This window comes from Harpegnathos saltator, unplaced genomic scaffold (assembly GCF_003227715.2).
Source record: "Harpegnathos saltator strain DR-91 unplaced genomic scaffold, Hsal_v8.6 scaffold13, whole genome shotgun sequence".
Taxonomy (NCBI): Eukaryota; Metazoa; Arthropoda; class Insecta; order Hymenoptera; family Formicidae; genus Harpegnathos; species Harpegnathos saltator.
The window spans coordinates 464,466-488,604 of NW_020229906.1; the positions used below are offsets into that span (position 1 = coordinate 464,466).

The 24,139-nt window shown below is 53.7% G+C and overlaps 1 protein-coding gene across 3 annotated transcripts in view; it reads left to right on the top strand.

Annotated features, from left to right (window-relative positions):
- The window catches only part of LOC112590650 (uncharacterized), a 204,841-nt gene that overhangs the window by 28,698 nt on the left and 152,004 nt on the right, over nt 1-24,139 (top strand). For all 3 annotated transcript variants that reach the window (XR_003114368.1, XR_003114369.1, XM_025307861.1), the window contains exon 2: nt 4,396-4,458. Coding sequence is in view for 1 of the 3 variants with exons in the window: in XM_025307861.1 (XP_025163646.1) it covers nt 4,396-4,458 (63 nt within the window). In the remaining 2 variants the exon portion in view is untranslated. The remainder of the gene's footprint in view (nt 1-4,395; nt 4,459-24,139) is intronic.

Genomic DNA, 24,139 nt, shown 5'->3' on the forward strand with positions numbered 1-24,139 from the left:
CTAGAACGGTTTGACCATAATTAGAGAGGCTTGCGCGCGTGCGCGCGCGCGCGCACGCACACACACACACGCGGTTGGTCACGGTTAGATCGGGCCGGATCGGGCGGAATTCGCTCGTAGATCCTGCGCCGACCGAGCCGACGTGACAGATTAAACAAACGCGGCCGCGTTGAATGGATCGACGAAAAACGACGCGCGGCGACGGGGGAGAGGACGACACGATCAGGACTGTGTGCACCTGCCCCACCCTCTCGTCGTTCCCATCGACTATCCACCGCACACCCGGATGCTCCGAAGAGCAACTGCGCCCCTCTTCGCTTTTTATTGCGAGCGGGAGGGCTGCCGTCGCTTAAATAAGCTCGGCACCTCGATAAGGATCGCAGGTGAAGTAAAATAAATTGCATTCGTACTGCCGAGTGGTCCACCCTATTACCTCAAGCTGCTAACCGCCCCCGTCGTTGCACCCTCGAGTGAATCTTTTTCTCTCTCTTTGTTTCTCTCTTTCTCCCTCCCTCCCCCCCCCTCTCTCTCTCTCTCGTTCGCTCGCTCGGTCTTTTTCTTTTTTCTTTTCCTTCCTTTGCGTCGCGACAAAAACGAGGGTGACGCGGCGTCAAAGACAGAAACACTTTTCTTTTTCTCTTTTGGGCCGTTTCTCTCTTGCCCGACACCTCGATTCCGGAATTTTCTTTGATCCTGCGCCGAACGAGTGCGCGCGCGGCTATTTAATTAACAGCACCGCGGACGAAGGATAGACGATGACGTTTAACCGGTGAAACGTTCTCACGGTCATGTATAAACTTCCCGTTCCGCGCTCACGATTGTATTTTTAATTCGCTTCAAACGTTCCGCACGGCTTTGCCCTGCCTGCCTGCCTGCCTGCCTTCCTTCCTTTCTTCCTTCCTTCCTTCTTCTTTCTCTTATTTTTTATTCCACGCTACGCGCGTTCTTACACTGCATTATCGTGCGCGAGCTCTTTTAATTTGTCCGAAAAATACCAAAATTTTTTCCCTCATCCCTCTGCCCATTTCCTCTGTTTTCCTCAATCCGAGGGCGCAGTCAGCATTTTCGCACCGGGCGTATTTCTGCCGCGCGCACGTAACGCGTTACATCGGGCTCGTCCGGAGATTTTTGCATCTAGTATTTTACATTTCACACTGCACGTCCCTGTTTCGTACACCGTGTATGTTTGTGGGTGTGCATATGTGTGTGTGTGTGTGTATATAGCGGGGGGGGGGAGGGAGTTCTTGAAACATCGTATCGGCCAGACTCGCCGCCGGCTGTTCCGTTCTCGTGCGCTCTTAATGGGTTTATCTTAAACAGCGCGAAATTTGCGACGCCAGTACGGAAAGTTACTACGATCGACGTAATCGTTACCTCGCACATAACCGAAAGGTTGTTACCTTGCGAGTTTCACCCAACGATAGAGTCTAAACGTCCGCGACGGCGGTAATTGTGACACCATATTTAACGTCCTCCTCCCTCCCTCTGCAACCGACCCCACCCCTCCCCCCGCCGACCCTCTACGTGCTACCGCCATCCCATCTGCGCGCCGTGCCGTCCGTTTTCTCGTTACGGCGTTACCATCGGGGTGTGTACACACAAACTGAACGGTGGTTAATGGACCGAGGCAATAAAGCGGCCGGGGCGTTACATCGATTACAGGAGCCCGGAGAACGGAACTTTCCGCGATCCGGCAATAACTCTAAATATCGAGGTATCGGTCCGTACACGCTGGATTCTCCGGATTAGTTCGACCCGGTTAGCCAGCCGCCATTTCTCGACACCCGTTATATGCGAAACAATCTCAACGACGCTTCCGTCCGTCTGCCCGTCTTCCTTCCGATACCTCTTTTATGCCGGCATTGCCCGGCGTATGCGTGTGTGTTTTGCTGTTTTCCTTTCCTGCCGCTCGTTAAAGCGCGGCATGTAATTTACACGGTCGATTGCAGCAGATTGTCGCGCTCTGTCGCGTCATTGTCCGCACCTGTCGATCGGTCGTCGCACAACGAAAATCGCCGGGAAATGATGCGCGATATATATTCGTCGGAAATAAATTAATTACGAAGCAGAAGCTAACTCTAATTTATGGATCGCATATCCAAGACCATTACGTTCCGCTCACCTAATTAACGGCGTAACAAAGACGCAAATTTGCAATTTGTGCGCTCTGAATTAACCGAATTACAGTCTGGGAGAAAGGGGTTGTGTAAGAGGGGGGAGAAGGGAAGAGAGGAAGAGAGGAAGAGAGAGGAGAGAGAGAGAGAGAGAGAGAGAGATGACCATATTTGTTAATGCATTCCGTTTCATATTTAATTGATCGAAATATTTCATGCGGCACTGAGCGCATCCTCCTCGTTTGTTACTCTTATTCCTCCCTTTTTCTAAATTGCCCTCGGTGTTGTGTAAAGGCGATTGCAATTTTCTCCATTTTCATCGGGCTTGATGGTGAAAAAAGAACAGAGAGAAAGAGAGAAAAAGAAAGATCGCGGGCGTCACATTGTTTATCGTATATTTTCCACTGTTTACCCCCTCCCCCCCGACTTGAAAGGAAAGTTGACAGCATGCTTACCTGTAGGGAGCCGCCGTCCCATATAGTGATTTTTCTGGCGCGGGAGAAAACGAGAGCAGGGACAGCGGGGCCGGACGGATATTTCCGTGGGCAGCTCCGCAAATTGGGAACGCCAATCGATACTTGCCGAGAATTGGTGACTCAGCGAGGTGTGCTAAAATAGACACAAATCAGCTGGGCTGCGCGCTCGACATTTGCCGAAATCTTCCGCGTTTGTTAAATATTCACGCGACACGGCTGTTTTGCGAGTCGTGCAATATTAAGAAGCAGTCCGTCCTATCTGGTAGGTCCGTCTGCCCACTCTGGAAGAACGGAACCCGGTATTCATGAGTCTACTTTCGCACAAGCAAGTTTTTACATAGCAAAGTACCACGCCAAGTTTCGTTGTTAAGCTTATAAATTCACAGTTGGCTTCTCATTCTCTCTCTCTCTCTCTCTCTCTCTCTCTCTATACTTTTCTTTCTGTCTGTCTGTCTCCCTCTCGACCTACCCCACCCTTTCGCTTTCGACAAAGTCGAATAAATACCGATAAATACAATTCACACGTCGTATCATGAAATGAGCGTCCACGAAAAACAAAATTGATACTGAATGACGAAATTTGCGGTGACAGGGGACTCGGGATCGTGACCGCGATGAGATAGGCTTTCCGAAACTCGTGATTAGACGGTAGAAAAAGAAAGATCCCAGTCCCTCGTGAGGGGGGGGGGAGGGGGACACACATCTCCTCCACTGCGTCGTCGTCGTCGTCAACGACTACGGAGACTTAGATCGATATCAAAACCCTTCGCGAAGAGCGACTGCCAGAACTGTCTGATTGCCGATAGGGAGTTTTACCCTCCATCCTCACTATCTAGAGAGTCGCCGGTAGAATCGCCGCTATCCTTCTCTTCGATTCGCCGGGGATATCGGAATAGAGGGACAGAGTGAGAGAGAAAGAGAGAGAATGTGAGGGAGAGAAGCAAGGAGGATGGGTGAAGGAAAACGGTGATGGGAGGGCACGGATGAAGACCGTCGAGAGGAACTTTCACCTGAAGGAAACTTAGAAACCCTTTTATTCGTTCCTTTCACGATGCTACTGAACGTGCTCGACGTCGACCGGATGCAGGATGCAGCATAGACGAAGGAGCACCGAGTTTACCTTCATCCCTGGAGCAGATTCGAAAGCGAAGACGCGAAGCAACGGAGGAAGAGAGGGAGAGGGAGGGGGGAGAGAAGAGACTAGCCGGAGTGGATCGCGTGAGAGCGACGAAAGAGAGAGAGAGAGAGAGAGAGGGAGAAAGAGAGACCAGGGGGTGAACGAGGAGACATGGCCGTATCGCGACGAACTATGCTTTTCTTTTAACGAGCCGGTCGAGCGGCAAAGTTCTTTTTGCCGCTATTAACTTCGGCCCGTGGGGGAAACGGATTCATGTAAAATTCATCCGGAGTTGCCACCGGCAGTTCGGCTACCGGGATGGGACGAAGAGCACGGAAGGAAGGAAGAACGATCCGACCAAGGGGATGAGTGGCGAGTTTTATGAAATTTACCCTTTCGTTGTGAACGACGAGAAGCATCGGATATATGGCTTTTTAATGGGTCATCTCTTCTCTCTCTCTCTCTCTCTCTCTCTCTCTCTCTCGCTCTCGCTTCTCGCCTTCGACGTTCGAGTTTCGGCGCTACGGTGATTTACGTTGAAATTCATATTGGCCGGACACAGGACGGCGGATGTGTCACGTTTAATTTATACACACGGAAATCGTTCGGCGGCTTTCAGCGCGAGAGACGGCGGGATTAGCGAGATTCTCATGTAGAAATGTAAATTCCCCTTGTTCTCTCTTTGCAGGCTGAATTTCGCGAGTGTTTGGCGGCGGAAACGAGTGTCCAGCGTTACAATGGGATGAATAAGGTGAGTTGCACTTTGTGCCGTAATACGGCAGATGATAATTCGATCGCTCCGCGTCGCTGTCAAAACACGCGCGGAAAACGTTCTCTTGATTATTATTATACGTAACGTCGACTGCTCTCGTTCTTTCGAGATCCCGCATTTCGCCGAGTTTGTCTCGGAATTTGCGTTCGCACGCATTCCCATGTGCGCCTCTACATTTGTGGAGCCCTCTTTTCCCGGGCAGCATTTTAATTCTCACCCTGTCGTCGATATGAAACGGTTCCGACGACGAGCGTCGCGCAGCCAACTACGAACTTGGCGCGATTGACACACAGCAGTCGAGGGCACCCGCGCCGCAAATCATCGCGCGAAACCATCGTCGTCTGCCGTTACCCTGTACGTACACGGTGTGCATCGATGCCGCGGCTCGGTGTTGGTAAGACTCACGCGGCGGGATGCGCAACCACCGTTATGCGGATGGGGGTTGGATATGTACCGGAAGTTTAGCCTCGCCGCCCACGCTTCTGCCGCGACTGCATTCGCTTCGCGCGAGAATATTTGCACGGAGCGGTGTTCGGCGCTTTCCGCGCTAATAAACCGTTCCTCTTGCCACCGTCGCTAATTACTCGACGAACGACTCCTGAACCCACCTACCTACCTACTCTCCCTCTCTCCCCCCCCCCCCCATCCGTCGAAATACCGTGCGTCGCTCCTGCAATCTCATAGACCTCTAAGCACGAAACTACTTACTACTCCTTGGTCGTGCGAAAGGTATTCTCGGAATTTCCGCGAGATTGATGCCGCTCGACTACGGCGAGCGCTTCATTATTATCGCTCGAACGTACGAGCGGTCCCGATTCCGACGTCGTCAGCGAAATTCGACATCGGGCGAACGCGTCCAAAGCGCGATATCGGAAGCGCGAGTCGAATTTTTCGCGCTGGGGTGTAATTCTCGCCGTGTAAGTTGTACGCCCAGCATACAAGAATACGACGAGCTGATCCGCAGATTCGAAGAAGCATGGACGTCAGAAGAAGACGTCTCATTGACAGACGACGTGAGCCGAGCGTGAGACGACGATGCCTTGGATCTTCGCGTATCTACGCGTATTCCTCTCGCGTCACCTCCGGCCGTACGAGCTGGCTGAAACTCGGCGGCAATTTCCGCTCGAGCGCGCGACCGGATAGAGTTAGCAAGAGGAATAGAATTAGCAGGCGCACGGCTGAAAGAGCGTTAAACTCGCGTAATCGAGGTGCGAAGGTGTGCTTTTAATTCGGTGCGTCGCGCGCTCGTTAATATTAAATTCAGTCATCGACAAAGGGGACGCGCGCGCGCACCCGGCCGATTGTCTTAGCCTTCGCCGGATGTCAAGAGCGCAAACTCCCGCGAACACGGTGTAGTACGACACGGTGCAGACTTGCGCGCGCGCGCGCTATGACGAGGACTTGGTGACGCCGTTTTTGCATTTGACAGGTCGCCCCTCCGATGGAGAGACTTAGAGAGAGGGAGTGGGCGAGAGAATGAGAGCGCGCTCTAAGAGATTGCATCGCGTCGCGCCATCGCCATCGTCGTTCAAACTCCGGGAATTGTGCAAACTTCGAGCGGCACGAGCGAGCGAGCGAAGACGGGGCGGAGGCAAATCAGGGAGAAGGGAAAAAGTTTCGGCACGCGGGCGACCGCCAATCGCGGCGACCCGCTGAGTTATTAACGTCTCGACGTTCCGAGTCGCCTCGGGGCGAGTCGCTGCTCTTCGAAGAGGACTCCGCGCGCCAGAAAGGCTGCCTGATCTCGGAACGTCTAGCCATCTTTCTTCGCTCGTCTTCCAGTCTCGCGACTCCACAGAACGAGGAGGACGGAAGGGAAGACTACGGAAATAGCGAGCAGGATGAACTCGTGGCACCGACCGAGGCGAACGCGAGCGCTACCATGTAGACGCTCGTCTCGTATTCCCAGAGGGTTTAATTAAGAGGGTGTGTTGTCGGTGCCTCGTCGTTGATCAATAGCTCAAGGGGCACTACGTGCTGTGACCCTCTTCGTTTCGCAACCGTCTATCCCGATTTCCCACCCCTTTCGCGGCCTCTTACGGTCTTCGGCAGGAAGGATGATGAGGAGGAGGGGGCGCGCGCGCGGTTGGCGTATCTCGATCTATCTAGCCGAGCATCTTTCTCCTACTGAGCTGGGTTCGATTTCTCTCGCTAATACTCGACAGGCTCTTTGATGTTGAGGACTGGAAGACACTGTCATCGCGTCGTCATGGATACCTATGGTACTTCCGGGAAGAGAGCGAGGACCTCTTAGCCTCCTTTCCGCGAGAAATTAAGCGGCTCGCTTTTACGTGATCGGGAAATCAAGCGAGCGTCCTCTCGTCGATAATGCGTATTGCAGCGTGCTCATTGCCGTCTCGTGCACTTGACGCTGAAACGATCGTCTGGTCTAATTAAAGGATGAGACGACGACGACGACGACGACGACGACGACGAGAGAACCAATGGCAGCGGTGCAGCGCGCCATGAGAAATAAAATACACAGCGCGGATATTCTCCGCGCCATCCGCCGACAAAGAGATCCCCGATCGGATTAAGATTCGTCTCACGTGTTTCGTTAATTTCGCACGTAACGCTATTACGTGACACTTGAGCTAACCGTTATCTTTTCACAGGCAGACGGCACAAACGAATTGGATCACGGTGGATCACGATGGAACGCGCGCGCTGAAAAATCGAAGTACCGTGTACTCTCGATTACGAGGGATTTTTGCATAACTCCTGTCTTTGTAGCGAAGCTAATAAACCGCTGTGATCGCGGATACCTTTCAGTCGCTTTAATGGCAGTTTATATTGGGATTGGCAGCCCGGAGCCAATATCGCCAGCGATATCCTTCGTGCCAGTATCGAGCACTTGAGAGTGTTATTTTAACAGAAGCGGCTTCGAACGAATATCCTCTTACGCGCGCGCGCTTCCTACGTGGAGCGACGGATGAGACGAAAAGCAGCGCGTATGCTCTCTCTTTCTCTCTTTTAACCCTTTGTTCTCGCGCTCTCATCCCTCCCCCCCTCCCCGCCGCTTTTATTCGAGAGGCCGCGTCGCGGCCTCCTGATTCCTGTGCGCATAACACGCGGCCGTTGCGCAAGTATTATTAGGAATCGACAAATATTATAGTTGCGCGCGCCGCGCAGACGCGCCGCATAACGCGAAACTTTGATGAAATTAGGCTGATACGCGCGAAGGTATGCGAGCACGCGGGGATGTAAGGGATTCTCTGTCGCGCGCGCCGAGTTGCGGAATTTATTACGATAACATGCCGATGGTAACCTTGCCTTAAGCCTCGCGCGCGCGCGCGCGACAAGCGATTTCTGCGTTACACCGCTTAACCGCAAATTCACTTTTAACGAATTTATCCTAAACCGAGCAAGAATGTGGGGCGCCTCGGCTGAAGTAATCTATTTACAAAGTTCCAACCGGTCCTGTACCTGAGACTGGGTTAATAATGGAATTAATGCGCCACCTCGATAAAGCGTATCTGCCATTACAATGACAGATGACGCTTGAAGCGCTAATAAAGATCGAACGATCTTCCGTCCGATTAGCGTGACGAGCGTAAATCTGCAGTCTACGTCTCGCTTATCTCGCTGCAGTAGCGACATCGATAAGAAATCTCTCGGAGATTCTTTGTCTACTCGCGAAGGGATTAAATCTGAGCGGAAGCAAGATGGGCCAAGTTGGAGGAGAATTGGAAAATTGAGACTTTCTCCGCGAGCGCGACGCGTAGCAGCTCTCGATCGGATTACTTTGTCGGCGGACACTGCTAAGAATAGCAGCGGGCATGGCGATCTATAACATAGTTTCTGTATTGTTAAAGAGGCAAATCGCAACGTCCTAAACCACTTAACCACCGCCGCCGCCGCCGCCGCCGCCGCCGCCGCCGCCGGTGCGCCGTCGAGCGGCCAAGCGAGGCATCAAAAACGCTCTCGAGCGCGGCGGCTGCGAAACTCCCGAAACGCCGCTAAATCCCGGGACTTCCGGAATTCCAGGCATCAACCTTCATCCCTGAATTCGGGATTAGTACCGTGAGCGCGTCCGCGCTCCCACGAGCGAGGAAGCGGGCGATACTGTTTGTTTGCTGCCGGAGAGTTAACGGTAATCCACGTGAAAAGGAAAACGCCGCGGATAATTTGTAACTTAATGCAGTCAAGTGGAACGCGAAATTGGCCAGATTAACTTTCGATGTTGAAACACACGCACACATGCACGCGCGTGCGGACTACGTTGGTGCGTCTTTGTTTTCGAGTATTTTCTATACATCACTGATGTATAAAATCGCAACGTGACTCAGAGAGAGAGAAAGAGAGAAATAGAGGAAGAGAGAGAGAGAGAGAGAGAGAGAGAGACAATACACGTTTAAAAAAAACAGCCGATCGTGTAATTGAACCGGAATTGCATCGGGACGAATCGTCCGATATAAATCAAGTTTATAACCGAGTTTATACTCTTCGGTAACGAATGCAGCATCACGTTAAAGTCCAGACGAAATATTTAATATCAAAGCTACTCGTTCTGAATATTCAACACGACAAGCCATAGAAAAGAAGGGGACAGGTGAAATCTCTTTCCTCGCGACCAAATCGTAGCAATGCGCGCGCGGCCGAATCACCGCGGAGTATCGGAGGAAATATCTATCGCGATGCAAATTGCATGCAAACGGTTAAGCAGCCCCGTCGCTCGGCAGGCGATCATCGATTTTGCGAAAGCGGCCGTCTGACAAGAGGGATAGAGAGAGAGAGAGAGAGGGAGAGAGAGAGAGAGAGGGAGAGAGAGAGAGAGAGAGAGAGAGAGAGAGAGAGAGAGAGAGAGAGAGAGAGAGAGGAGAGAGAGAGAGCGCAAGAGAGAAGGAATAGATAATAGGTAGCGAGAGGAGGAGACGCGACAGGTAGAGGGCACACTCAAGCAGAACCGGTAGGATGATGGCAGAGGATGGTGGCGGTGGTAGTGGTGAGCGGATGGATGGGTGGCTGTGGGGGTGGCTAGAGGGCGAAAGAGAACCGGAGGGAATAACATCGGCGGCGAGGCAGTGGCGGCCGCGACAGTATAGAAGAGAGAGAGAGAGAGAGAGGGAGGGAGGGAAGGAGGACTGTCGAAATAACATATACAGAGCCATAAATCGAAGGCGTGCTGCCGACGCAGCAACAGTGTTACCAACTACACACGACAGAGGGTGGAAATGCCGGTTGCACACACACACACACACACACACGCGCGCGCGCACACATGCACATTCAGTCACAGGCGCGCAAGCGAGCGTATACGCAGGGCTGGCACGTTCGAAAGGGGTTGAATGTGAACGAACAGAAGATAGGGATATTAATCCCACAAGTAACTCGCCGCGCAGTGAACCTTGGCACGGTGTGTACCGGGTGTCCCACTAAAACGGTGCGCCCGGACACCGCTGATTTACGTTCGAAGTCGCCGCGAAGTTCGCGGGTCGCGGCACGAGTTTACCGGGCTTTTTGGCACGTCCGTGCCCCCTGACTAATTGCCGGGCTCCCGACGTGGCGCCCCTAATTCGACGCTTATCAAGACTGGCACGTTTAAGGTAACCCACCTGCACTCTCGGGCCTCGTAGCCGCCTCGCAGACGCGCCGCCAACGCCGCCGGCGGCATCGTTATTAAGTGTTCGTCCGCGAGAACGCAATATCGCGAATGCAAGGAGAAGCCGCGAGGAAGAGACAGGCAGAGAGTGAGAGAGAGAGAGAGAGAGAGAGAGAGAGAGAGAGAGAGAGAGAGAATGAGCGACTGATGTTTTCACCCCCTCTTTGTGGTTAAACGTATCGCTCGGCCCTCTTCGCGACCACGTGGCTACTCACTAATTACACGAAAACTCGACTGATGGCCGAATCACTCTCCAAAAAGATACGACGGATAAAAATATAGTTTGAGACGCATGTTTTCTTCATGTCGTCTCGATATTGTCACTATCGAGAAATTATCGAGGTCAAATATAGCGGGGTCAAAATGCCGGTAAATCATTATCGTGTGAAATTACGAGATTTTTCACCGAAAGTCGTAATTCTCGATACTCGAGCCTGCCCACGGCTTCGTCTCACGGATTTGCAGGTTGATAACTTATTCGGCGCGTGCGAGATAGATTTGCGGATTGCAGCCGGTATAATGGCTCGTAAACGGTTAACCGTGGAATTAATTTCTTGGCAACGTCTCTCTTCACCGGACTCGCTCGCTGGCCACGGGTCACGGCTGTTTTCCATTTTTTTCTCCTTCACTTCGGCCGGCCGGCGGCTCTCTCTCTCTCTCTCTCTCTCTCTCTCTTTCTCTCGAAAGCGCGTGATAAATGAATTGGACGTAATCCGAATGCCCATTGTTTCGCTTTAACGAGGGTCTCGGCGGCGAATGGGTGCGTTGTGCCGGCGAAACACACGGGGGGACTTCCCCGACGCCTTTAAAACGCGACACCCGGGCCCTTGTTAGAGACGGATGCGTACCGGGTTGAGGCCGCAGTTGAAGCCGCGCGCAGTTGACAACAAAGCGGTGTGCGCAGTCTTCTCCGATCTCGAGAAATTTGTCCGATATTTATTCCTACATTCCTGGCAATTTTACAAGCTGACTCGCCCGCAGCTCGCAAAGCACTCCCTCCGTCACGCCGAGAATCATATTCGGTCTTCGCGAGATGTTCTCCGAATAAATCGCGGAGCGATAATCAGCTAACAAGCATATTATTTATTATTAATGCTGCGAATTTGATGGAATTTGCGAAATTAACGAAGGAGCGAAGTTTTCCTCGAAGCTCGGATTTTCCGCTCCGCGGAAAGCTCACCAACAGAGAGACAGTTCATTTTGTTTCTCTGCAAAATCTAACATCGTTTTCAGGACATGTATCGGCGGTATTCAGTCGCGGTGGGGTTTTATACCTCTAACGTGAAATTTGTTGGAGCGAATAAAAAGATCGGAATTGTCGATAGACGATTATAAATGAACATTTGTTTCTCGGATTTACTCGTGTGTCTCGCTTGCATGCAATTTCGGTGAGCATGCCAATTCGCGCCGTGAAAGTTGTTTACGATCGCGCCGAAAAATATCGGGACGCCGGCGAGTTTTCGCGCAAAAATAAAATATTTTCACGGACGCGGCCGGCCGAACCCGCCGATGTGTCGGATTTATTGGTTTCCACCCCGTACACCACCCTCCTGTCCAACCCACTCCCTCCCTCGCAGCCCCACACACTGCTGGCTCTTGCAGATTCCGTTCCGTGCAGTGTGGGCACACTTGTGTCGGTATTGTCTCGCTGCGATTCATTGGAATTCGTTAAAGCGCCGCGCTACGTCGGAATAATAAGCCCGCTAAACCAGCGACACGCAAGCCGAGCGTATCGCCGCGCAAACTGCAGCGCGTTCACGCGGATTTTCGTTTCGCCAACGAAACACACGGTGAACGAAAGCGCGCGACGACGAAACGCATTCGATCGCCGCGAATCGAATCGCGCTCGCGTCCTCTCTCTCCGTCTCGGGACCAAAAGCCCGAGAAAGCCAATGGCGAAACGACGCGACGGCGCGACTACGCCGGGACAATAATGCCGATTAACGTTATTATTATCCGATTTGCATATCGTCTCATCCAGCGCTGCAAGTTCCGCGGAAATACACGCAAGCCCGGGACCGCTGCGCCAGTTCCAGTTCCAGTTCTCGGAAGCGTGCCCTTAACCACCGCTCCGGAAGATTTTATGATGATGGACGGCTTCCTGCGAGTCCAAGCCGAGTGCTGCTGATGGTGCTGGTGAAGACCCCTTCATTAAACGCACGTTGCGAAAGCCATGAGGGACGAGTCCGTCAGGTGGACGATTTCCTCCGAAATGATTCCGAGCGCTTAGCGCTCCGTTTGTTGTACCAGGCACCGTCTCGTCGACCGGCGGCCGGCGATCGCGCGCAAGTTCCTCGCCTCGTTTGATCGATAGCATTTTTTCTCCGTACGACCGAAGTCTCTTTCGGGATTTAACGAGCCGTGACTGCGGCGCGGCGCGCAACGTAACTCTCGCTCGTGCAAACTGCCCCGTCAGCTCGGCAGCACTGGTAATAAAAAGAGCGCGGGTGGAGCGCCACCCAATATCTTCGTTAACGTTATTATACAGTTCTACGATTCCGACGGCAGTCCCGGCGATCTGCTAACGTCATTATCGGGACCCTAACATTTCACTCGACCTCCTATGGCGGCGTTCGTTCGCTCAATCGGCAGGAAGTGCGCTCTCCTCGCCTGCTCGTTGATTAGATTCGATCTGTCGTTATTGATCAATGCCGCTCGGCAGAGAAAGCGGAAGCGGGAAACTTCAGAGTTAATTTATTCGGTACAACCCGTTCTCCACCCCACCTCACCAAAAGCCCGTCCCCCCCTCTCTGACCCCTCTCTGTCTGTCTGGTCCGAGCGTCGAACATCGCGATTTTAATTACTGGACGCTTAATTGCAGGCTTGAATAGACTTGGGCAACACGACTCCCGAACTTGGGAGAACCCCCTGCCCCCCCCCCTCTCTTTCCTACCCGTCGCCCACGGTTTTCAAACTCATCCCGGCCCAGTTGCTGATTTCCACGGATAAATTCAGAGATCCCCGAGCAACTTTCCCGGAGAATCTTCACAGCTGTACGACGACGTTCTGATCTTTGAGAAGAGACGCGATGCGACGCCTTTTGCAACGACACATTCCCTCGTCGCGTCGCCCCTTTCGTACATAGGGTCGCCGAAACTCTGGCGATGCTATTCATCCCGCGGAGCTCTTTCAAACTGGTGACACACGTGTAGAGGGAGAAAGAGAGAGAGAGAGAGAGAGAGAGAGGGAGATAAGGGTGCTAGACTTTGATAGCGAGCTGTCTCACGCACAAAGCGTCTGAAAACTCTATGAATATGGTCGACATTGTCGAGAGTTTCTACGCTACGCATACGTCTACGAGAAAGAGAGCTCACCACCTTGTACTTGAATTAAAAGCTACGTCTCTTTTTCCTCCTCCTCCTCCTCCTCCTCCTCCTCCTCATTCTTCTCTTCCCCTAATCCTCAGGCCGCTCGAGGTTCACGACTGATAATAGCGAAGCGCGAACGAAGGGAGTCGATTAATTTTCAAACGGGTCGTCAACGGCCACCCTTCTCGTGGGGTGCCTCGCGTCAATTTTTTCGACGTCAGTTCCCTCTTCTCGACAGCGAAGAGCGTTCTACGCGTGCGCGCGCGCGAGGGTGAGCGCTTTTTCGGCCGGGGATGTAATATCCCCTCGGTCACCGGCTGCACGTCGCTGATATTACGATCCGTCCCGACATGCGTCAAGTATCAAAGGAAATGATGATATTTGAATAATTCGAATAACTTTTACAGCGACGTTAATTTGCGATATGGATGTTTAATAACGAGGAACGAGCACTGGATTCGGGGCTGGCTTTTATGAAACTCTCGTCGAACTCAAAAACAAAATTTTTATCTCGACTCGTCGAGTCTCGAGTATTCACGATTGATGCAGGTTGAGAGGACGGGGGGGGGGTGGGGCACGCAGTATCGCGTCGATATTTTGCTGCGGAGGCAATCACATTTGGAGTCGGCGTATTAATAAATAAACATATATCGAATAGAGAGAGAGAGAGAGAGAGAGAGAGAGAGAGAGAAAGGGAGAGGAGGAGCAAGAGCAGCGAGGACCGCAAGAAATACATCGCGACAATATGCTTTCGCACTTGAGGAAGCCCGGTTATAAAGGCGTTTTATATTATTCGCGTCCTTTATATTATTGCTTGTTTCCCTCGTTCGATCGAGTGCTTTCTTCGCCACCGTTAAAAATAATCCGCTCTGCGGATTTTTCAGAGTCAATGAGTAAAACCCCCGCGTTGGCGCGCTTCGCGCGAAATCACGTTTCTCCGCCGTGGTGAAAATATTATTGATAAAAAAGGGCGGATACGGATTGTGTGCAGCGATTGACACGTGTACACGCCCCCGTTGGGAAGGGCGCGAAAAAAAAGAACCAACCGTCCGGGCCGATTGTTGAATTTCGCGCGTACAATTGACTTGTTGATTTGCCCCATAAAACGAAATCGCGCGGGATTTTCGCCAAGTCGAGCGTGTCCGCGCGCGCGTCCGCTCTGATTTCGGGTTTCTTCTCGACCGATGTACACGTGTTACCCACCTTTACAAACGGACGTTATAAAATTCTAACCACGCGGACTGTCGACCTTTTCGAGATCGAGTCGCTGCGCGACGTCTTGTTCCGGACGAAAATCGTTTTGCCGCGCGGCGATCTCGATGGACGAATCGTGTTTGGGGGACGGGTTATTATCGCCAGCGATGGGGTGGTACTCGCACTCTTTGATATTACAGATGCCGTAAATGTAATTCGCAAAGTCCTAAAAGCGCCGCGAAAGGAGAAAAAGAGAGAAGGGGGAGGAGGGTGAGAAAGAGCGTAACGGCGAGTTACGCTCTGACTTTGCGCGAGTCAATGACCAAGACATGATAGCTTTATTGACCGCGAGCTATCTGTAACTCCTTCGATACTATTTACGACAGCAGCGGCAGTAAACGAGACCGCGCGCCGACCATAAAAGTCCTAGGCCGCGCGATTTCGCGGTCGTTTCCTTCATTTTGCTTCCCTTCCCTTCCCGTGCTGAGCAGGCTGCTGCTGCTGCTGCTGCTGTTGCGGCGCGCTCGTAATGTATCCCCGTTGCACACGGCCCATCCTTCGCCGGCGTTATCAGGCAAATCACCGTCTTATCCGCTGTCTTTGGATGACCTACGACGTGCATTATATCCGCGACGTAAAGGCGATTTCGTTTCTCCGAAGCGCGGATGAAATCTCTCGCGGATGTATGGCGGCCTACGCCGTAAGGGGAGACAATTTGTCGGGCGAATCGGTCATTTCTCTCGCTCTTTAAATCTGTTACGTACCTGCGCAACTACCGACGTCGATTAAATCTTCATCCGAGTTCAATACTCCCGTCGGAAGTAAATTCAGGCTCCAAAATATGCCTTCGCAGGCAGACGCGCGCAAACGCGAATCGACGGCGGCACGTTTTATTGCGCGCACATGGACGCGTGGAAAACTGGGGTGGCGTTCGCAGTCGGCAGTTTCCCCGATTTAAATCAATCACGACGTCGTCTATTTGCGCACCTTCCAGGCAGAGCGTGAGAAAGATTCTCAAGTAATTTCCGGAGGGATCTCGCACGCGCGTCTTACGAGAGACGCAAGAATTACACGATCTGCAATTCTGGGGGCAGAGAGGTAGAGAGCGAGAGAGAGAGAGAGAGAGAGAGAGAGAGAGAGAGAGGGAGAGAGGTGCGTTGTCAAATTGTTCGTGCGAGGCCATTTAATTACGACGATGGAATGTGTGAACGGGGGCTCCCTTGCAATTTTTCAAAAGGAGTAGCTAAATTAATCTCGGGCGCTCGCCCGGACAAGGCAGGAGATAATTCGCGCCGTAAACGACGACAGGTTGTAATCAAAAGCGCAGGTAGTAGTACGCAATGATAAAAGCGCGCCATGCTCGTGCACGAGCGCGAGTCTATGAGTCTGAGGGAGAGAAAGAGAGAGAGAGAGGAGGGGGGAGGAGAGGTCAACCGGGAGGGATAAAACGCGACGAGCGAGTAATCTCGCGGCGCGACGTGCTCCTTAAAGGGAACGGGCTATTAGCGCGGCTTATCCTGTTTAGGGCGTCTCCGCGCGGAGCGACGACGTCTGTTTCTCTCGGACGAGAGGATCGCGCCTCTGAACTTTGACGAGCGTCCGCAAGATATTAAACCAAAGCCGATCCAACTTCCTCCCCCCGTCGCCGGTCCACCCTCGCTCCGCCCTCGGCCCTCCGCGCGCGCGACTACCGTTCTCTTCCTGGCAACCCATCTCCGCCTAAGCGAGGTGCAGTTCGTCGGCTAGTTAATTACTTACCAGACACGGGAGATGGAGATTCTAAGAGGTCTCCGCGCGTTACATAATGCCGAATGGGCGCGCTCGCTTCTGCTTTTGCCTCCGCGACTCTCCTTCCCACCCAGCGTGCCCTCCCCCGTCCTCGTCCCTCTCCGGGAAGTAATTCTAAGGCCAAGGAATAACAGCGAGCGAAAGCTCGCTCGAGGAAATGAAATCTATTCGAGTGGACTACGCGCGAGCGAACTAACTACCACCCCCGCGCGCCCGCCGCCGAGCACCGCAGACCCCACGGCTCGCTGCGCCATCGGGGCTTGTTCGCTTCTTCGCGGAAGCATGCAAGAGCCCATCATCCACTCTTCTTCCATGGTCCCCTTTCCCGCCGCCACCGTCACCGCCACCGCCAGCACCGCCGTCGTCGCCGCCGCCGCCGCCGCCGCCGCCACCGTTGCCGGTACCCGGCAATTTCACGCAAAAGCTTGGAAACTCCGCGGCACTTTGTGCCCCATTGTTTGACTTGTGCTCTAACTATCCGCTCAGAATCAACCTAATATTTTACTTCGAGATCGAACGCGCGGACCGCGCGCTCGTATGATGGAGGACTATCGGAAAGTGCTGCGCGCTCGATTGACCTTCTCTCTCTTTCCGTGGCGCTTCTTACGAACCCGCTCCGCTGCTTCTCTCGTCTCTCCTCTCTCGTGTTACCTTTCCCACCGCCGCTCACGCGGTACTCACATCGCCCATCTTCGTTCGTTTCTCTGTCTCTCACCTTTTGAGGCTGATACGAGAGCGCACGTAGCACCGCCGCCGCAGCACTCGCGCAGAAAGCTCATCTCTCTGTCCGAGTTTGCGGATCTAAAAAGTTTCAACTCGCCCGGGATGATTCGGTGCGGTTTCTTGCGTCGGTGATACCCAAAGTAATCAGAGTATAATTGTTCTCATCCGCGGCCGATGAAGCTCGCTGCTCGCCGTTGTAATTTGCGCTAACAATTCGCTCGTATTACGACCGAGGGAAATACGTTTCAGCGCAATGTGTGCGCGCGCGCGCGTGTGTGTATGTGTCTGTGTGTGTGTGTGTGTGTGATTAACGATCGGCTTCGCAGCGAAGAACTTTATTTCCTAGCGACCGCGATAAAAAATCAGTCGACGTAACCTCCGCCCCCTCTTTTCCTTCCCCTTGCCCGCCGACTCGAACCGCCGCGCGAGGTGCTCTTTCGTCGAATGGCAGCCGCGCTTGAAAAATCGACGAGGCAAATCGCGTAACTTTGCGCTTTATGCCGAATGCGGCTTACTCGCTGTTACTCGCCATTTAAATCCATTAGCGCGTCGAGATCGTCGTCGGATAAAATCCAAGCCGGTTAAAAACGAGAGAGAGAGGGGGGGGGGAGGGGGAGGGAGAAGGAGAGGGGAAAGAGAGAGAGAGAGAGAGAGAGAGAGAGAGAGAGAGAGAGAGAGAGAGAGAGAGAGAGAGAGAGAGAGAGAGAGAGATAGAGAAAAAGAAAAGAGAACGAGGGAGGTGCTTTGGAAATGGTCCCGTCGATTATGCCGCCGCCGCCGCCGCTTCTGAAACGCCTCGCTGGCCTCACCCCCGACGCGCTGCTCTTCCATTCGAACGGGAATCTTGTCATTCCGAAGCGACGATTGCCGCGTCAAACTTCGAGCGGCAACGAGCCTCTTTCACGTGCTATCTGGAACACTTTCCTCGATCCGGCGCAAGTTCCTACGGCGCGAATTCCGCGCGATGCCGGGGACGTGCGGCGCGACGTCGGGGAAACCGTCTGAAGAACTTCGGGGGCGCATTGAATCGATTAAATGGCATTCCGAGCCGCGAAACTTTTCTCTCGCCCGCCAACTTCTTTCGGAATTCATGGCTCACTCGGCATTCCGCCCGGATTATGTCCAGACTGCGGGAGAGATCACCCGAGACTTGTCCCGCGTGCCCGATATCTTCCTCTCTCTCGTCCCTCTCGCTTCCGCCTCCACCTCCTCCTCCTCCCTCCTACTCTCCTTCCCTCCTTCCCCTCAGTCCGCCTCGACGACTCGTTTCCCGCGCGGGAAATATTATTAACCGGGAACCTTCAATTAACCAGCGCGGATCGCGGATCGCGGACGCGCGCGCGCGCGCGCGTCCGGGCGAACGGACGGGTGAACGAATGAATGAACGAACGAACGATCAAAGAGACCGAACACCCGCGATAAAAGCGCGTCCGAAAAGTTCTCGCGCGCGCGCGATAATTAATTTAGCCGCTGTGGGCGAAACCCGGCGCTAATAAACCGAAGGCTCCGCACCGAATCTACGGAATTTATTAGCCGCGTTTCCCATAATTAATATGATAACATGCAGATGAACGATTACCGTTCTCTCGCGATCAATTATCGATTTCTCCAACTTGCTTGCCACGTTCGTTACGCAGCCGCTACGCTCGTATATTACCGTTACGGAATGTAAAAAGGTTCGCCGCGCCGCGTATTACGTAGCTGCGAATAGGCAACGAGCGCAACGGCAAGCGAGAAGCGAGAATTTCGCGCTTGCGTCCCTTAACGATCTCACCCCGGGGTGAGGGGTGTTCCTCTTCTCGAGTGCAAAGGGAAAAGGGGAGAAGGAGTAACGCGCGCTCGGCCGAATGTACCAAGCACAGCGAGGTCCGATCGCGAGCGAAAAAAAGATCAAGAATCGCGCCGTCTCGCAGGGAAGTTTGCCGAGGCAATTCTACAGGGATTGAATATACGAGGACACGCGACACAAAAAAGCCTGAGCTGCCCCTCGCCGATGCTGATAGATTCCTGATGTGCCGGCGGTAAGGGGAGGCTTTTTGCGACCTTCACTCGAAACCTTTCGCGTCGAGGTCGCCGGCATGGAAGAGATAAGAAGTCGATGTATAGCGCGGGGATGCACGGCGGCCAAAAATTATGTCCGAGATGGAAAACTCGGGTAAAGGGTGCTTATTTAATCCCCCCCCCCTCCCTCTCTGACACACTCTCGGTCCCTTCTCCCTTTCTTGTCGATCTTTCATATCGCGGAGCGCCATGTGGTGGCGGCGATAAAAGCCGACTACGCCTCGATGTTGTATTGTTTTATCTAATAGTCATCCGCACACACGGTCGCGGGCGCTCGCGAGCTCGCAAGTGTAAAGGTCTCGCGAGTGACGTCGATATTTGAGAATACGACGCTCGTCGTCGTAAACGGAATAAGGAAAACGAACGAACGAACGAACGAACGAACGAACGAACGAACAAGGAACGCGACGAGACCGCGTCTCGCGTTCCTGCATTTTTCGCTCTGCCGCACTTGCGTGCGTGCGCTCGCGCGTCACAATTGAGAGACGGATAATTTAGCAGACAGATCCTCCTCGCTTCGCGAGGACGTAGATTAGTTCGGGGGTTATCTGCGCGAAACATTTCTCATCTCCGCCGACGTGGTCCTGATGATCTAACTCTCGTGATTTCTAGCACAGCGCGCGCGCATTCTACCTCGTTCGATTAATGATCTCTACGTTGCCGCGATAAACCATAATTCCTTCCACCCTCCCCTTCTCGTCCTCGCGCGCAACGGGAATAATCCTTTCATCCCCCCCATAAAGCCCTCTCCCCCGTGGCCGGGGGAGTTCCGTCGGACTAATGTAAAAGATTGCGAGAGTCTAAGTGGATCGGCGATTTCTGTTCTCCGCGCGATCGAACAAATGGACTTATCAGAGTTCGTTTATTCGGCCGATCATTCCGCTGGTATATATATATATATTGATCCCACGGTAACGAGCGTGTATGAAAGTTTGCGACTGTTGGAGGAGCACACTGGCTACAATGCCGTTTCGAGGTGATCCCATAAAAGAGACTTACAGCTCGAGTGGATCATGTCCCCGTTGCGCGAAGCACGTACTGTTTCCAGCCAAATTGGCTTAACTCTTCCGTGGCGACTTCTGTGTGTCATACGGTTTTACGAGGCAACTATTGTGCGATACGTTTCGAAAACATCGCCAACAATCCCCCCCGGTTTACGGCGCGGCGCGGCGCGGCGCGCAGTCGCGGGGCAGATTGACAATCGCGCGCGCGACTCGCCGTTGTTGTGAGATATTGCGGACCCGAGCCGAGTGTAGAGTCGAGCACGCATTACACGAGAATAACAGTTCGAATGACGCAAGTGCGACCTTCGAGGTCCCGAGATCGCGAGGGAAGTGACGGGTTCCCGAGTAAAAATCGAGCGCGAGCCGATGCGAGTCCCTCTCGCGATCACATCTCGCTATCTTTGCGAATTACGTTTCACTCTGCGTTTGCCAGATTGCCAGCTGCAAAGCGCTTGCGCGCGCGGATATTATTACGCGAAATTAAGAGACGCGAGAGCCTCGGCACAATCTCCCGGCGATCTGCACGAAGAAGACATCGGGACTCCCCTTGAGCCTCGGGTTAACCATCGCCGAGCATCGTTGATTTTTAATACGCGCCGCAGTGCCATTGTCGCCATTTTCCCGGCGATTAACCCGCCGGCGGTCTCGCCTTCATACAAATTCCCTCGTCTCCGCAGCCCGGGCTATTTTTCTCGCCTAATGTACGCTCGCATTAGCGTCACGGAGTCGCTCTTTACGAGAGGGAAAATTATAATTTCCCTGGGAAAAGTCGCCGCTGAATTTACTACCTCGTGATACGTCGCGCGCGCGCGCGCGCGCTCACCCTATGGAAAATTCCCGCCATGCTTCTCGTTTTTTCCTCCCCTTTTTTTGTGCGCGATCTCCACCACCACCGTCGCCACCACCGCCGCCGCCGCCGCCGCCGCCGCCGCCACCATCACGCTCTCATCCCCCTGCTACCCCACCAGCTCTCTTCCTCCACCTCGCATCCACTCGACTCACAGTCCACTTTGTACTCCCGTGTCCCTATTCTCGTTTATATCTGCGAGCGTTTTCCGCCCCCGTCACACTTTCTTGATTGCACAGGCCGCGAGTACTTACGATAAAACATGGGCGCGCCGCGAGGGGCGCGACCGCGAAATTACTTCTGTACATATCACGCCCATACAGCGGCGACCTGCTTTTCTCGACAACGCCGATAAATCGAAACCTCACGCCTCGTCGTCGACGATGAGAATTCGAGGGACTCGAGGAAGACGCGAGCGAGTTGGAGAGCGGCTGCGAAATTAAAATGACGGATCAACGAAGATCCCCTCACCTTCCCAGCCGTGTCTCATCGCGCCTCGTGCATGTGTCTGTCGATCGTTTGCGAATCTCGCCGCGATTTCTCGCGTCGAAAGACGTCACCGTCGCCCCGTCGCTGTCGTTCTGTGCCTGACGACACGGCGACCCGCGTCGCGCGAATGAAAAATCGCCGCTCGCAATGTGGCCGCTCCCGTCGGCCTAACCGGCCGACACCGTAATTGCTTCGGGCTTGAAATACGACGAGGGCCCGTCGCTGATTCAATTAAACCGCGACGTGGTTTCGACATAATTTAGCACGGCAGCGCACGATCCCCGGAGTAGGCCGGCGGTTTCGGGGCGCCGAGGCGGCTGCGCCTCCACGATCGGCGATTTGTCTGTTTTACGGTCCGAGCCCGTAACTCCTCCGCTCGAGCGGTATTATTGCCTAATGCGGATCATCGAGCTTTACCGTGGCTCGCATTATGCTCCGGGCCGCGCCGCGCCGCGCCGCGCCGCGCCGCGCATCCTCCGCCTGTAAATCATAGGCCTGGACCGTCGTTAAAGCACCTACCTACCCACACACACACGCACACACATATATACACATTTCAGTAGTAACGGCGCGTCGCTTGCCAGCCGCGCCCGCCAGAACTACGCGCGCGTACATGTCGCGAACGACATACGACGAGTATCGTAATCGACCAATTAAATTAGGTGGCGGCGGCGGCGGCGGCGGCGGCCGCGATTGTACGTCAACGTCCGCCGGCGCGCGGGCGGGAGAGTGCCCGTAATTGGGAGTTAACGTGCTCGCGCACGTATAACGTCGCTTTGGCGTAATTAGGATTGTTTCCGGCGGTGCCGCCGCCGCTGCCGCCGCCGCCGCCGCCGCCGCCGCCGTCGTCGTCGTCGTCGTCGTCGTCGTCGTTCGCGTTCTCGTTGCAAAAACGGCGCGCCCCGCCGTTCGAGAAAAGTCCCGGCGCGACGTACGTGCGTACGTAGTGCGCACGTTGATACATAATTAGCTCATCGAAGCTGCTAATTATTTTATTTCGTTTCGTTAGCCACATATCGCGCGGACGGTCTCAGCGTCTCAGGTCGTAATACGCGCGTTGCCGCATGCGCACGCTGTATCGCCAATTGCCAAGGCTTGTTGCATCGCGTCGCTCACGATTCGTAAAGAGAGTCTGTCTCTCTCTCTCTCTCTCTCTCTCTCTCTCTCTCTCTCTCTCTCTCTCTCTCTCTCTCTCTCTCTCTTTCTCTCCTTCTCCCTCTCCCTCTCCCTCTCCCTCTCTCCCTCTCTCTCTCTCTCTCTCTCTCTCTCTCTCTCTCTCTCCCCCTCTCCCTCTCTCTCTCTCTCTTTCTCCGTGCGTCCGTGAACGTGCTCGTTTTCCGAAACGAAGCAACGAACGTCGGCTGACGGCGAGTCGTCCGCACGTTCGTCGAGACATTAACGAAACGAGAACGAGTCTTCGTTTCGTACGTTCCTGACGTGGACTCGATTTCACTCTTTCGTTACCGCGGCTTTGCGTCGAGAGCGAATTGTCCGGGAGGACGACACGTCGTTATAACTCTTCTATATAACTCGAGCATCGAGAGCGCCGTCGTCGGACAGCTTGCCGTTGCCGAGCAACAGCTTGACTCGTCGTAAATGAAAGTTTTATTAATTTATTACCTGTCACTTTACTACACACAAACGTGCGCACAGTGAACGAATGACACTGCGCGAAGCAGAGTAGATCCGCGGTTATTATTCATTACGCCTGTCCAGCGGTCCAGAATTGTGCGGTACGATAAACTTTGATAAAGCCTTAACATTTAACGGGATTTAACGGCGAAAGAGCAATTACCCTTCCCGTTGAACAAATGAGTAGATAAATGAATAAAAATCTTGACGGATGAGAGACGGTAGCCGAAACTCATGAGTTTTGGCTTCATAAATAATAGGAGGGGCTCTGGATCGAAGAGCTGAGGTGAAAACTCTCTCCAACTCCGCGTCGCGTAGCGAGAGAGAGAGAGAGAGAGAGAGAGGATCGACGATCTCACGTATCGGCGATTATGACAACGAGCATCCTGAGCGCAATCTCGCGCATAACAAAGCTCGTAAAGCCGTCGCCGTCGTCGTCGTCGTCGTCGTCGAGCTGCGTAAGAACGAGGAATCACCGGCTCACTCGAGATCAGGAATCCTTCTTCGCCGGGACTTTGCAGTCTCGCGACGAGGAATTATCACCGTCCGCGGCCGGCCGAACTACCGGCGCGACTACTTGCGCCAAGTTTGCGGCAAGAGCAAGGAAGCGCGGTGAGTTCAAGCGCTCGCTCGACGAGCTAGGCAACGTGAGGAGACGCACGGCAGACGGTGGTAGTGTCTCATAAGTCTCGTGAACCGGAACCGGAATCAAAACCGGCGTAAAATCTCTCTCGTCTGCGCTTTCGTGCCGTAAACGGGGGAGGAGGGGGGGGGGAGGGAGGGACCTCAAGGAGGATCGCGAAGCCGCGCTATTAATTTCCAACACCTAGGCGGCTGCGACGACGACGAACGACAGCGGTGGTTGCTGCCAGCTCGATGATCCGCGCGCGAGTTTGTATCGCGAGCAAATAGCGCGTCGTTTTCGATATTCGACCGGAGCGCGCGTATACGCGACGTATACGCGAGCTTATCGTCGCGCGAAAGAAAACTGGGTCATGGGAGAATTCGCGCG